The sequence below is a fragment of the Ranitomeya variabilis genome, chromosome 2 (assembly GCF_051348905.1).
Source record: "Ranitomeya variabilis isolate aRanVar5 chromosome 2, aRanVar5.hap1, whole genome shotgun sequence".
Taxonomy (NCBI): Eukaryota; Metazoa; Chordata; class Amphibia; order Anura; family Dendrobatidae; genus Ranitomeya; species Ranitomeya variabilis.
The window spans coordinates 463,227,245-463,241,699 of NC_135233.1; the positions used below are offsets into that span (position 1 = coordinate 463,227,245).

At 42.7% G+C, this 14,455-nt stretch overlaps 1 protein-coding gene across 2 annotated transcripts in view; it reads left to right on the forward strand.

Annotated features, from left to right (window-relative positions):
* The window catches only part of LOC143806708 (ribosomal protein S6 kinase alpha-4-like), a 138,706-nt gene that overhangs the window by 96,956 nt on the left and 27,295 nt on the right, over positions 1-14,455 (forward strand). The window contains exons 4-12 of one of the 2 annotated variants that reach the window (XM_077287528.1): positions 5,850-5,965; positions 6,045-6,152; positions 6,242-6,322; positions 6,404-6,507; positions 7,898-8,042; positions 8,169-8,330; positions 11,618-11,737; positions 11,851-11,984; positions 12,459-12,552. In XM_077287528.1, the coding sequence (XP_077143643.1) occupies positions 5,850-5,965; positions 6,045-6,152; positions 6,242-6,322; positions 6,404-6,507; positions 7,898-8,042; positions 8,169-8,330; positions 11,618-11,737; positions 11,851-11,984; positions 12,459-12,552 (1,064 nt within the window). The remainder of the gene's footprint in view (positions 1-5,849; positions 5,966-6,044; positions 6,153-6,241; positions 6,323-6,403; positions 6,508-7,897; positions 8,043-8,168; positions 8,331-11,617; positions 11,738-11,850; positions 11,985-12,458; positions 12,553-14,455) is intronic. The other variant, XM_077287529.1, reaches the window with a different exon arrangement.

Here is a 14,455-nt window from a genome sequence, read left to right on the forward strand (position 1 = left end):
TAAGCACAGCAATATCACACTGCGCTGATAATAAGCTCAGTGATGTCACACTGCACTGATAATAAGCACAGCGATGTCACACTGCACTAATAAGCTTAGTGATGTCACACTGCTCTGATAATAAGCACAGCGATTTCACACTGCACTGATAATAAACACAGCGATGTCACTGCACTTATAAGCACAGCGATGTCACACTGCACTGATAAGCACAGCGATGTCACACTGCACTGATAATAAGCTCATCAATGTGACACTGCACTGATAATAAGCTCAGCGATATCACACTGCGCTGATAATAAGCTGCGATGTCACACTGCGCTGATAATAAGCAGCGATGTCACACTGCACTGATAGTAAGCAGCGATGTCACACTGCACTGATAATAAGCAGCGATGTCACACTGCACTGATAATAATAAGCACAGCGATGTCACACTGCGCTGATAATAAGCTCAGCGATGTCACACTGCGCTGATAAGCTGCGATGTCACACTGCACTGATAATAAGCACAGCGATTTCACACTGCACTGATAATCAGCTCAGCGATGTCACACTGCACTGATAAGCTCAGCGATGTCACACTGCACTGATAATAAACAGCGATGTTACACTGCACTGATGATAAGCAGCAATGTTACACTGCATCGATAATGAGCAGCGATGTCACACTGCACTGATAATAAGCACAGCAATATCACACTGCGCTGATAATAAGCTCAGTGATGTCACACTGCACTGATAATAAACAGCGATGTCACATTGCACTGATAATAAGCAGCGATGTCACACTGCACTGGTAATAAGCTCAGTGATGTCACACTGCACTGATAATAAGCTCAGTGATGTCACACTGCACTGATAATGAGCTCAGTGATGTCACACTGCACTGATAATGAGCTCAGTGATGTCACACTGCACTGATAATAAACAGCGATGTCACATTGCACTGATAATAAGCAGCGATGTCACACTGCACTGGTAATAAGCTCAGTGATGTCACACTGCACTGATAATAAGCTCAGTGATGTCACACTGCACTGATAATGAGCTCAGTGATGTCACACTGCACTGATAATAATCAGCGATGTCACATTGCACTGATAATAAGCAGCGATGTCACACTGCACTAATAATAAGCTCAGTGCTATCACACTGCACTGATAATAAGCTCAGCGATGTCACACTGCACTGATAATAAGCACAGCGATGTCACACTGCACTGATAATAAGCTCAGTGATGTCACACTGCACTGATAATAAGCTCAATGATGTCACACTGCACTGATAATAAGCACAGCGATGTCACACTGCACTGATAATAAGCTCAGTGATGTTAAACTGCACTGATAATAAGCTCAGTGATGTCACACTGCACTGGTAATAAACAGCGATGTCACATTCCACTGATAACAAGCAGCGATGTCACATTGCACTGATAATAAGCACAGCGATGTCACACTGCACTGGTAATAAGCTCAGTGATGTCACACTGCACTGATAATAAACAGCGATGTCACATTGCACTGATAATAAGCAGCGATGTCACACTGCACTGGTAATAAGCTCAGTGATGTCACACTGCACTGATAATAAGCACAGCGATGTTCCACTGCACTGATAATAAGCACAGTGATGTCACACTGCACTGATAATAAGCTCAGTGATGTCACACTGCACTGATAATAAGCACGGCGATGTCACACTGCACTGATAATAAGCACAGCGATGTCACACTGCACTGATAAACACAGTGATGTCACTGCACTTATAAGCACAGCGATGTCACACTGCACTGATAAGCACAGCGATGTCACACTGCACTGATAATAAGCTCATCAATGTGACACTGCACTGATAATAAGCTCAATGTCACACTGCGCTGATAATAAGCTGCGATTTTCACACTGCGCTGATAATAAGCAGCGATGTCACACTGCACTGATAATAAGCAGCGATGTCACACTGCACTAATAAACAGCGATGTCACACTGCACTGATAATAAGCAGCGATGTCACACTGCACTGATAATAAGCAGTGATGTCTGTCATGATTCCCCAATGGCCTGGGAACATCAGAAACACAAAAATAACAGACTAGCTCTCGGGTGATGGAAACTCAAGCTGACCGTGACCTAAATCTACCACACAACTAACAGTAGCCAGGAAGCATTCCTACGGCTGCCTAGATGCCATGCGCCAGCCGGAGAACTAACTACGCCTGGAAGAGGAAGGAACAGACCTGGCTTACCTCTAGAGAAATCCCCAAAGATGATAGTAGCCCCCACGTATATTGACGGTGAGTTCAGAGGAAAAGACATACACAGTATGAAGGTAGATTTAGCAAAGCGAGGTCCACTTGCTAGATAGAGGAAGGATACAAAAGAGGACTTCACGGTCAGCTGAAAAACCCTTTCAAAAACCCATCCTGAAATTACTTTAAGACTCCTGTGTCAACTCATGACACAGGAGTGGCAATTTCAGTCCACAAGAGCTTCCAGTAACAGGAAATGACAAAACTGTAAACTGGACAAGAAAAACAAAACAATAAGGACAAGAGTCCACTTAGCTGATCAGCAGACTAGTAGCAGGAACATGCAACTGAAAGACTCAGGTTACAATGATGACCGGCAAGGAAGTGACTGGAGAGCAAGGCTAAATAGGGAACTCCCAAAACTGATGGAAGCAGGTGAGCTGAGGCAGAAAAGCACACACAAGTCTCCAGTACCACCAGCCACCACCAGGGGAGCCAAAAAGCGGATCACAACAGATGTCACACTGCACTGATAATAAGCTCATCAATGTGACACTGCACTGATAATAAGCTCAGCGATGTCACACTGCACTGATAATAAGCTCATCAATGTGACACTGCACTGATAATAAGCTCAGCGATGTCACACTGCACTGATAATAAGCATCGATGTCACACTGCACTGATAATAAGCAGCGATGTCACACTGCACTAATAATAAACAGCGATGTCACACTGTACTGATAAGCTCAGTAATGTCACAGTGCACTGATAATAAGCAGCGATGTCACACTGCACTGATAATAAGCACAGCGATGTCACACTGCACTGATAAGCTCAGTGATGTCGCACTGCACTAATAATAAGCACAGCAATATCACACTGCGCTGATAATAAGCACAGCGATGTCACACTGCACTGATAATAAGCACAGCGATGTCACACTGCACTGATAATAAGCTCAGCGATGTCACACTGCGCTGATAAGCACAGCGATGTCACACTGCACTGATAATAAGCAGCAATGTCACACTGCACTGATAATAAGCTCAGCGATGTCACACTGCACTGATAATAAGCAGCAATGTCACACTGCACTGATAATAAGCAGTGATGTCACACTGCACTGATAATAAGTAGCGATGTCACACTGCACTGATAATAAGCTCAGTGATGTCACACTGCACTGATAATAAGCTCAGTGATGTCACACTGCACTGATAATAAACAGCGATGTCACACTGCACTGATAATAAGCACAGCGATGTCACACTGCACTGATAATAAGCTCAGTGATGTCACACTGCACTGATAAGCTCAGCGATGTCACACTGCACTGATAATAAACAGCGATGTCACACTGCTCTGATGATAAGCAGCAATGTTACACTGCATTGATAATAAGCAGCGATGTCACACTGCACTGATAATAAGCACAGCAATATCACACTGCGCTGATAATAAGCTCAGTGATGTCACACTGCACTGATAATAAGCGCAGCGATGTCACACTGCACTGATAAGCTCAGTAATGTCACACTGCACTGATAATCAGCGATGTCACACTGCACTGATAATAAGCACAGCGATGTCACACTGCACTGATAAGCTCAGTGATGTCACACTGCTCTGATAATAAGCACAGCGATGTCACACTGCACTGATAATAAGCAGTGATGTCACACTGCACTGATAATAAACACAGCGATGTCACACTGCACTGATAAGCACAGCGATGTCACACTGCACTGATAATAAGCTCATCAATGTGACACTGCACTGATAATAAGCAGTGATGTCACACTGCACTGATAATAAGTACCGATGTCACACTGCACTGATAAGCACAGCGATGTCACACTGCACTGATAATAAGCACAGCGATGTCACACTGCACTGATAATAAGCTCATCAATGTGACACGGCACTGATAATAAGCAGTGATGTCACACTGCACTGATAATAAGTAGCGATGTCACACTGCACTGATAATAAGCACAACGATGTCACACTGCACTGATAATAAGCGGCGATGTCACACTGCACTGATAATAATAAGCACAGCGATGTCACACTGCGCTGATAATAAGCTCAGCGATGTCACACTGCGCTGATAATAAGTTGCGATGTCACACTGCGCTGATAATAAGCAGCGATGTCACACTGCACTGATAATAAGCAGCGATGTCACACTGCACTGATGATAAGCACAGCGATGTCACACTACACTGTTAATAAGCACAGCGATGTCACACTGCACTGATAAGCTCAGTAATGTCACAGTGCACTGATAATAAGCATCGATGTCACACTGCACTGATAATAAGCACAGCTATGTCACACTGCACTGATAAGCTCAGTGGTGTCGCACTGCACTGATAATAAGCAGCGATGTCACACTGCACTGATAATAAGCATAGCAATATCACACTGCGCTGATAATAAGCACAGCGATGTCACACTGCACTGATAATACGCACAGCGATGTCACACTGCATTGATAATAAGCTCAGCGATGTCACACTGCACGGATAATAAGCACAGCGATGTCACACTGCACTGATAATAAGCACAGCGATGTCACACTGCACTGATAATAAGCACAGCGATGTCACACTGCACTGATAATAAGCTCAGCGATGTCACACTGCGCTGATAATAAGCCGCGATGTCACACTGCACTGATAATAAGCAGCGATGTCACACTGCACTGATAATAAGCTCAGCGATGTCACACTGCGCTGATAATAAGCAGTGATGTCACACTGCACTGATAATAAGCAGCGATGTCACACTGCACTGATAATAAGCAGCGATGTCACACTGCTCTGATAATAAGCAGCGATGTCACACTGCACTGATAATAAGCAGCGATGTCACACTGCACTGATAATAAGTTAGCGATGTCACACTGCACTGATAATAAGCAGCGATGTCACACTGCACTGATAATAAGCACAGCGATGTCACACTGCGCTGATAATAATAAGCACAGCGATGTCACACTGCACTGATAATAAGCTCAGTGATGTTATAGTACAATGATAATAAATGGTGATATCTGTGTTACAAAGATCTTGATATCACAAAACACAAGTCACAGAGAAGTCGCAGCACAGGAATAATCGTCACTCTGATGTCTGCACACGTCTGATGCCACTTCCAGCAGTGATGTCACAAAACATCACTATACAGGGATCATGCACAAAGTGATGATGGAGAACGGGAATAACAAGCACAGTGATGTCACAGAACATATTTTTTGCATACAGTTATGACCCATTATAGGAATAATGTGCAGAGTGATATCACAGAACTCGGACAGTAATCTGATAATGGCAAATAATTGCCGACATGTCATAGCGCGGAATAACAAGGGCAGCATTGTAATACAGGCAGGATGCACACAGTGATGTCACAGACTGGGAATTAGACACTTGTACATGTGGCAAAGTGTCTATGGGCCTCCTAAAGCCCAGGTGTGACCTCAGTCCATCAGTCACTGGACCCTGCAGCCGGTCACATCGGTCTGGTGGCTGCATAGATGTCACATCCCGGTGTTACTTTATGTTTGTTCATCGTTTTATCCCAACAGATTATGTAAGCGGCGGGGAACTTTTCACCCACCTGTATCAGCGGGATAACTTCTCTGAAGATGCAGTCCGGTTTTATTCTGGAGAGGTTATCCTGGCTCTGGAGCACTTACACAAGGTGAGACCTGCCCGGCTGCTCTTACTCACTTTGCCTTACTTCTTAGTGACTGTTCTGACTTGGCCACTTTCTTCTCCAGCTGGGAATTGTATACCGCGACATTAAACTGGAGAACATCTTATTGGACAGTGACGGCCACGTGGTGCTGACCGACTTTGGCCTAAGCAAGGAGTTTGTGGCCGAAGAGGTGAGAGACCGTTGCGAATAAGCGGCTTCTCTTACACGTTAATGTTGTCGAATGTTTTCTAAAAAATTGGATCTGTTTTTGTGAAATAGTGCGAGCGCACATATTCCTTCTGTGGGACAACCGAATATATGGCCCCTGAAATAATACGAGGGCAGGGAGGTCATGGCAAGGTAAGGAACTGATCACTGTCTCTGTACGTTGCGCTGTCCCGATTGGCACCATTGGTAAGATTTGGGTCTCCGTTATTGCAGTCTGTGGACTGGTGGAGCCTAGGAATCCTCATTTATGAACTGCTGACCGGAGCGTCTCCATTTACACTGGAAGGAGAGAAGAACTCGCAGAGCGAGGTATCCAGGTGAGATACACGGGGTTGTATGGAAGGCGGAGTAAAGCGGCATTTATAAGGGCAGATTTCCCACCGGGGCAAACGCCGATCATTAATATTACGCGTCAGTAAGAGCTCTAATACAAGTTGCTTAAAATTGAGTCTTTCCTGTTGAGCATCATTGAAAGCCAAACGTTTACAGACAACTCTGACATGAAAAATATTAAAAGTTACTCCTGATCCACAGTTCCCAACCTGCTCTTTGTTTTAGACATTTATCTTCTCAGAATGTCCCTCCCAGTAATACATGTTGGATTTGAGGTCTGGATTTGAGGTCTGGGATGCTGCTGCCTTCACTAGATCTCATGTATCAGAACTGCTTCATTCCTGCACTGATTTTCCCTGTTACAGCTCCTGGAGGATCATACTTTTTTTTTCTCCCTATGTTGTACAGCCTGAGTAAGCTGTCCTCCCTGCTTCCTTCAGTGCTTTTTCCACTCCCTTCTCTCTGATCTTCTGACCTCCCCATCACCACCTTTAGTGCTATCTCTAAGGGCAAGTGCAGAAGATCGTATGTTTTCTCCTCTGAGAAAATCAGGTTGATTTTGCTAATCAGAGTGTGATTCAATTCTCTCGGATGAGAAGAAGATGGAGAAAAAATGTCTCCATCATCTCCATTCTGTCAGTCTGTGGAAACCATTGGACTGCACTCGGAAGACATCTGAGTGCAGTTTGATGTTTTTTACGGACTTGTATGGCCGTGTGCGATCAAACTTGGGCATGCTGCAATTTATTTTTTTTCCCTGGACAGGCTCTGCTGGAGAAAAAAAATGGGTCTGTGCACGGCCCCATAGACTAACATTGGTCCCAGTGCGTTCCAATATTTAGTCGGACCGAAAATACCTTTGTCTACACCTGCACTAACACCGAGACAAGAGAGGAGGAAAGCAGGGAGAGCCATCAGAACCAGGAGCAGAGCTCCAATGGATTCAGAGCTTTCTGCAGCTGGAAAATAGTAGGAGATTTCTAAGGAAGAAAGTTTTAGTAAGTTGCTTAAGTTTGCATTTAAAAAGCAAATTAACGATACAAATAAAAAATAGTGAATAGGCGTACATAGTCCTTAATAGTGTATGTAACAGCGGGGAAGCTCACACCAGACTCCAGGCTATCCGTGCATATTATGGGCTGCCCGTTGATTTTGCAGGGCTCGGTGCTTTGCCTAATTTGTCTGGCTTTCCTAGCCACGGTAGCAGATCAATCATCAGAATTCTGTTACGTGATGGTCGAGCAAAACCAGACGATGTTTTAATACAGATTTTTAGTGTTTGCAGTGGAAACAAAGTATCCATGCAGGTAATGATAACGCACCACAGAACAAGCGCAGAATCGAAAATGACACCGAGAGCCTTTGTCACTGCAGGCGGATCCTGAAGATGGAGCCCTCGTATTCTTCCTCTTTAAGTTTGGAGGCTCGCGATCTCCTTCAGAAGCTGCTCCGCAAGGATCCGAAAAAACGACTTGGGGCAGGTGGTGCTTCTCAAATAAAAGAACACCCTTTTTATCGGGCAAGTGACCACATTTACTTTTTTTGAAAACTTTGGAGCAAAGGCAACTTTGCCTGATTTCTCTATTTTCAGCATATGTCTTTATTTTTGTGCTTCATTACTAATGTAATAATTTCTCCTTTGCAGGGGCTGGACTGGGAATTGCTGTCTCTGCGGAAGGTCGCCCCTCCATTCCGACCCTCGATACGCAGTGAGACCGATGTCAGTAATTTTTCTGATGAATTTACAAGCCTTGACCCGGTGTACTCTCCTGCCGCTACTCCACCTTCCGGAGCGCGTATATTCCAGGTATATTGATTTAGACAATTGAATGCTGACTTTTTCTAAATAGGATAATTACACAATATTTTTACTTTATTTCCTCTTAGTTTTTTCTAATCAGTTTTGCAATCTTGTTCATTTATAATGTTCCACTGTTTGACTTTTATATGCTGTTTGTATCATGCACAATCAACTTTGATGTAGTCTGTGACCATAAACCAGCTGAGAGGAGCTCAGAAAAAAAGATAAAGAAGATTGTCAAACTCTCCAGTTGTTCAATGTGAATGAACTCACTGACAGATTCTCAGTTAACTATTTCTACAGTCAGCAATAGATAGTACAACACCAGATACTATAAAAGGCAAATAATGCAGAATGCTTAATGACACCCAATTGCAACAAAATATTTTACATTGCTTTAAGTAAAAAACAAAATCAAAAATTGTCCCCAAAGGTGAAAAAAAACCCTTGTAAATTTAATACAAAATAAATAAAAAAAACTATTCATTTCATTGAAAGTTTTTATGTTACATTTAAAAAAAAATATGTTTTTCTCTCATTTTCTATTTTATCTACAGTACAGATCAAAAGTTTGGACACACCTTCTCATTTAAAGATTTTTCTGTGTTTTCATGACTATGAAAATTGTACATTCACACTGAAGGAATCAAAACTATGAATAACACATGTGGAATTATATACTTAACAAAAAAGTGTGAAACAACTGAAAATATGTCTTATATTCTAGGTTCTTCAAAGTAGCCACCTTTTGCTCTGATGACTGCTTTGCACACTCTTGGCATTCTCTTGATGAGCTTCAAGAGGTAGTCACAGGGAATGGTCTTCCAACAATCTTGAAGGAGTTCCCAGAGATGCTTAGCACTTGTTGGCCCTTTTGCCTTCACTCTGCAGTCCAGCTCACCCCAAACCATCTCGATTGGGTTCAGGTCTGGTGACTGTGGAGGCCAGGTCATCTGCCGTAGCACCCCATCACTCTCCTTCTTGGTCAAATAGCCCTTACACAGCCTGGAGGTGTGTTTGGGGTCATTATCCTGTTGAAAAATAAATGATGGTCCAACTAAACCCAAATCGGATGGAATAGCATGCCGCTGCAAGATGCTGTAGTAGCCATGCTGGTTCTGTATGCCTTCAATTTTGAATAAATCCCCAACAGTGTCACCAGCAAAGCACCATCACACCTCCTCCTCCATGCTTCACGGTGGGAACCAGGCATGTAGAGTCCATCCGTTCACCTTTTCTGCGTCGCCCAAAGACACGGTGGTTGGAACCAAAGATCTCAAATTTGGACTCATCAGACCAAAGCACAGATTTCCACTGGTCTAATGTCCATTCCTTGTGTTCTTTAGCCCAAACAAGTCTCTTCTGCTTGTTGCCTGTCCTTAGCAGTGGTTTCCTAGCAGCTATTTTACCATGAAGGCCTGCTGCACAAAGTCTCCTCTTAACAGTTGTTGTAGAGATGTGTCTGCTGCTAGAACTCTGTGTTAGATTGACCTGGTCTCTAATCTGAGCTGATGTTAACCTGCGATTTCTGAGGCTGGTGACTCGGATAAACTTATCCTCAGAAGCAGAGGTGACTCTTGGTCTTCCTTTCCTGGGGCAGTCCTCATGTGAGCCAGTTTCTTTGTAGCTCTTGATGGTTTTTGCTACTGCACTTGGGGACACTTTCAAAGTTTGCCCAATTTTTTGGACTGACTGACCTTCATTTCTTAAAGTAATGATGGCCTCTTGTTTTTCTTTACTCAGCTGCTTTTTTCTTGCCATAATACAAATTCTAACAGTCTATTCAGTAGGACTATCAGCTGTGTATCCACCAGACTTCTGCCCAACACAACTGATGGTCCCAACACCATTTATAAGGCAAGAAATCCCACTTATTAAACCTGACAGGGCACACTTGTGAAGTGAAAACCATTCCCGGTGACTACCTCTTGAAGCTCATCAAGAGAATGTCAAGAGTGTGCAAAGCAGTCATCAAAGCAAAAGGTGGCTACTTTGAAGAACCTAGAACATAATTTCAGTTGTTTCACACTTTTTTATTAAGTATATAATTCCACACGTGTTAATTCATAGTTTTGATGCTTTCAGTGTGAATGTACAATTTTCATAGTCATGAAAATACAGAAAAATCTTTAAATGAGAAGGTGTGTCCAAACTTTTGGTCTGTACTGTATATAAAAAAAAATCTGCAATATTACTGTTTTCCCTCTGACTGTTGAGAATCACTGAAAACTTACTAAGGACTTATTCGCACATCAGTTTTTTCCACATAAGAAAAAAATAGACCGATTTTTAATTTTTTTTTATTATTATTTTGATCAGAGTGTGGTCACAGTGTTTTTCTCGTACATGCAAAAAAGAAAAAAGGTTTCTCCACCTTCTCCTTTTTGACAATCTATGAAAATCAGACCGCACTCAGATGTCATCCAAGTGTGGTCCGTTTTTTCACAGACTCATTGATTTGCATTGCTGATTTTGATCAAAATCAGATATATCTCAGCGATTTTGTGCGGAATGCTAAAAATTATGGACATGTGAATGCCCCCATAGTACGACAACAACAGACATCTAAATGAGGCCTAAGTAGTCAACTCATTATAGCACAGATCCACCACTGACAATAGGTAATAAATACAGCTCACCCCCTCTCTGCACAGTAACCTCTGCACAGGCCACAGAGCATGTTCACAGCCCTCTCCCACTAAACTCCCTCTCTGCACAGTAACCTCTGCACAGGCCACAGAGCATGCCCACAGCACTCTCCCACTAAAGTCAATTTCAGAAAACCGTTTCCTCTGATCCATTTGAAGGCTCTAAACAAATCTCTTTAGAGAGATAAGCAACTCAGGCAAGATGGATGCCTCCATAAGGCTATGTGCACACGTTCAGGATTTTTCGCGTTTTTTCGGCCGTTTTCCGCGGAAAAAAACGCTTAAAAAACGCATACATAAGGATCCCATCATTTTGAATGAATTCTGCTATTTTTGTGCACATGTGTGGTAAAAAACGCAGCATGTTAATTAATTTTGCGGATTTTTCTCGTTTTTGCCGCTATTTAATGCATTGGGAAGCTCCGGAAAAAAACGCACAAAAAACCGCATGCGGATTTCTTGCAGAAAATGTCCTGTTTTGTTCAGGAAATTTCTGCAAGAAATCCTGACGTGTGCACATAGCCTAAGAATCATCTTTAATCATCATCAAAAAAAAGTATTGGTATTTAGTTTTATTACAAAAAAAAGAAAAGTTGATACATTCCAAGCGGATGTTTATATTTGCTGCTTTTTCTTTTCCATCAGGGTTATTCCTTTGTGGCACCTTCCGTCCTGTTCGGTGTAAATGCAGTAATGTCGGACATGCCAGCTCCATCTGCTGACAAACCGGGCAGCCCTACATTAGCACTGAGCGCAGCTATGAAGGTGAAAGACATTGCAATATCCTGTTTGTTTGCTTTCCTTTAACCCCCGAAGGTAATTCCATAACCAAATCCTGTTTTACTCATCTTCTCTTTCTCTCCTCGACTTGTCCCTAGGACTCTCCGTTCTTCCAGCAGTACGAGATGGATCTACAAGAGCCTGCACTGGGATCCGGCAGTTTTTCGGTGTGCAGAAACTGTAGGCATCGGCAGAGCAAGAAGGAGTATGCTGTGAAAATCCTGAGTAAGAGGTTAGTTGAAAAAGTTTCAGGAAATATTAGGTTCCTGGTTAGTGATGAGTGAACGAGCTGGGATAAGGTGTTATCTGAGCATGCTCGGGTGCTTACAGAGTGTCTTCGGTGTGCTCGAATAATATGTTTGAGTCCCCGCAGCTGCATTTCTCATGGCTGTTCGACATCCACAACACATGCAGGGATTATCTAACAAACCAAAAATCCTGCATGTTTTGTGGCAGCCGAACAGTCGTGAGAAATGCAGCCGCGGGGACTCAAACATATTATTCGAGCACGCTAAAGACACTCAGCACCCGAGCATGCTCAGATAACACCTTATCTGACCACATTTGTCCATCACTATTCCTGGTCATTTTAGCATCACAGACCCAATCTAGAACTTTTGTCGAAAGGGTGAAAAATCTTAAAATTTCGTCAAATCTTGTTAAGTTTTTACTCCTGTCTTGTCCTAAAACTTCATATTTTCCACAGGATGGAAGTAAACACTCAACGGGAAGTGGCGGCTCTGAAGTTATGTCAGGGGCACCCAAACATTGTAAATCTTCATGAGGTTCTCCATGACCAGGTCTGCTTTTCGTCACCACATTCTTTTTCCTATGTTCACTTTTCCGTCTTGTAAAATGCAATGTGTAAAGCAGCTTATAACCACAAAGATCCATTTTTTTTCTTTTAATCTTGAATGATAAAAATACAAAGAAAAAAAAATTATACTATAAGCCCATACCGATATATCTTCTGACCGTAAACACCAGTCATGATGGGGAAATCTCACCCCGCACTTTACAAATTGTGGGCACCTTCGTGCAATTTTGCGTCAAAGTGTAATGTTTTAGGTTTGTGGCTAAAAGTTTGACCCAAGTAAAATCGGAGACACACGGCCCCCTTATTAAAATACAGGTTGTATATGTGTGTACAGTTCATGTTTGCCACTTTGTCTATGGCTGCTTGCGCATATATTGACAAAATTGGCATCATGTTAAGGGCTCATGCAGACGTGCGCAGATCTTGGTCCGATCACAGAGCACAATGCACGAACTGGCCACAGATTTCCCAACCCAAGGGTGACGGTCTCATAGAATTAGGTCGGAAGATCCGCCGCCAGTCCTTGCATTGCAGACTGAGATTTGCAGATGTTTGTTGGAGCCCTTAAGGCCCAACATTCTAAGATGCCAGGTTCTAATACAATACCTCCATCTTAATTGTACGATTATAAATTGGTCAATGCAAAAAAAAGTAATCTTGTATTGCAAATGTCCTTAGCAGTGAAAGTGTTAACCTTTCACCTTTACGTGCATAGGTATGGAGCAGGCTGGCATCTGCTTGTAACAGCACCTAGCATCTGCTTGTAACAGCAGCAACCGGAGCGAGCTCCGATCGCACACCTGGCATCTGCTTGTAACAGCAGCAACCGGCGTGAGCTCCGATCACTTCTGTTTAACCATGAAAATGTAATGATTGCCGATGTGCATGTGCACTGCCTTCCATCGAGTCCCATACAACTCCCCTTGTGATGAGGTCGCGGGTGCCAATGGATTGTCATGGCAGCCCGGGGACCTAATGATGGCCCCCGTTGCTGCCTTTTTGGTGATGATGTATCATTGCAGTATATGGTACCATCAATCAAACGATCGCAGGTTCTTGTCCCTTCAGAAATAAAGTTAAAAAAAAGTTTTTAAAAAATGCCTCCTTTCATTTAAAATAAGCGCTGGAGGCAGATTCTGAGGGAGATCTATGTCCGACCCATAGATCATAACATCTAATTTACATATTAAGAAAAACATGGATTTCTCTGTAATAGAACATCGGATCGCAGATATCGGGGCATCATTTTATTCATCTTTTTATGACCTACATGCCCATATAGATGACTTAGACGGCAGAAGAAGTGATGTCTTTGCCATCTGGATGTCAACATGATCACCAAAGCCTGTGATTGGCATCCGATGTCTCACTCCTCTAGTCACCAGTCATATCTGGACGGTGCAAACGTCGCTTCCGGAGCCAGCGCAGATCTCATGAGTGGTCCACATGGGTGGTGACGGAGAGTGATTATTCCTCTATTTTTTTATTTTGAAAACATCCATTCCTCAAACACGCCTTCCGTTTTAGACAACCCCTTAAAATATAATTTAGAAAACATACAATGTATATATCCTTTATTGTTACAACCGATTTTGCACATTAAAAACAAAATTTAATGCATATGGAGAACTATGGAGAGAAAAAGGCACAGAAAAACATAATTACATTTAATTTTTTTCTGTTTGCTATAATTAAAAGTGTAAGAAAATTAAGTGCTTAACAAATAAAACATGCAAGAAGAAGCAAAAAACAACTCTAGAAACAGCAGCGTCAATAAAAAACAATAGCTCTTGAAATACAATGAGGCAAGAAGGAAACTTGCCCTGTTTTCCCAGCTTTGGGAAGGCAACTTTTTTAAATGAGCAAGTCAGCAGACATTGTGATGA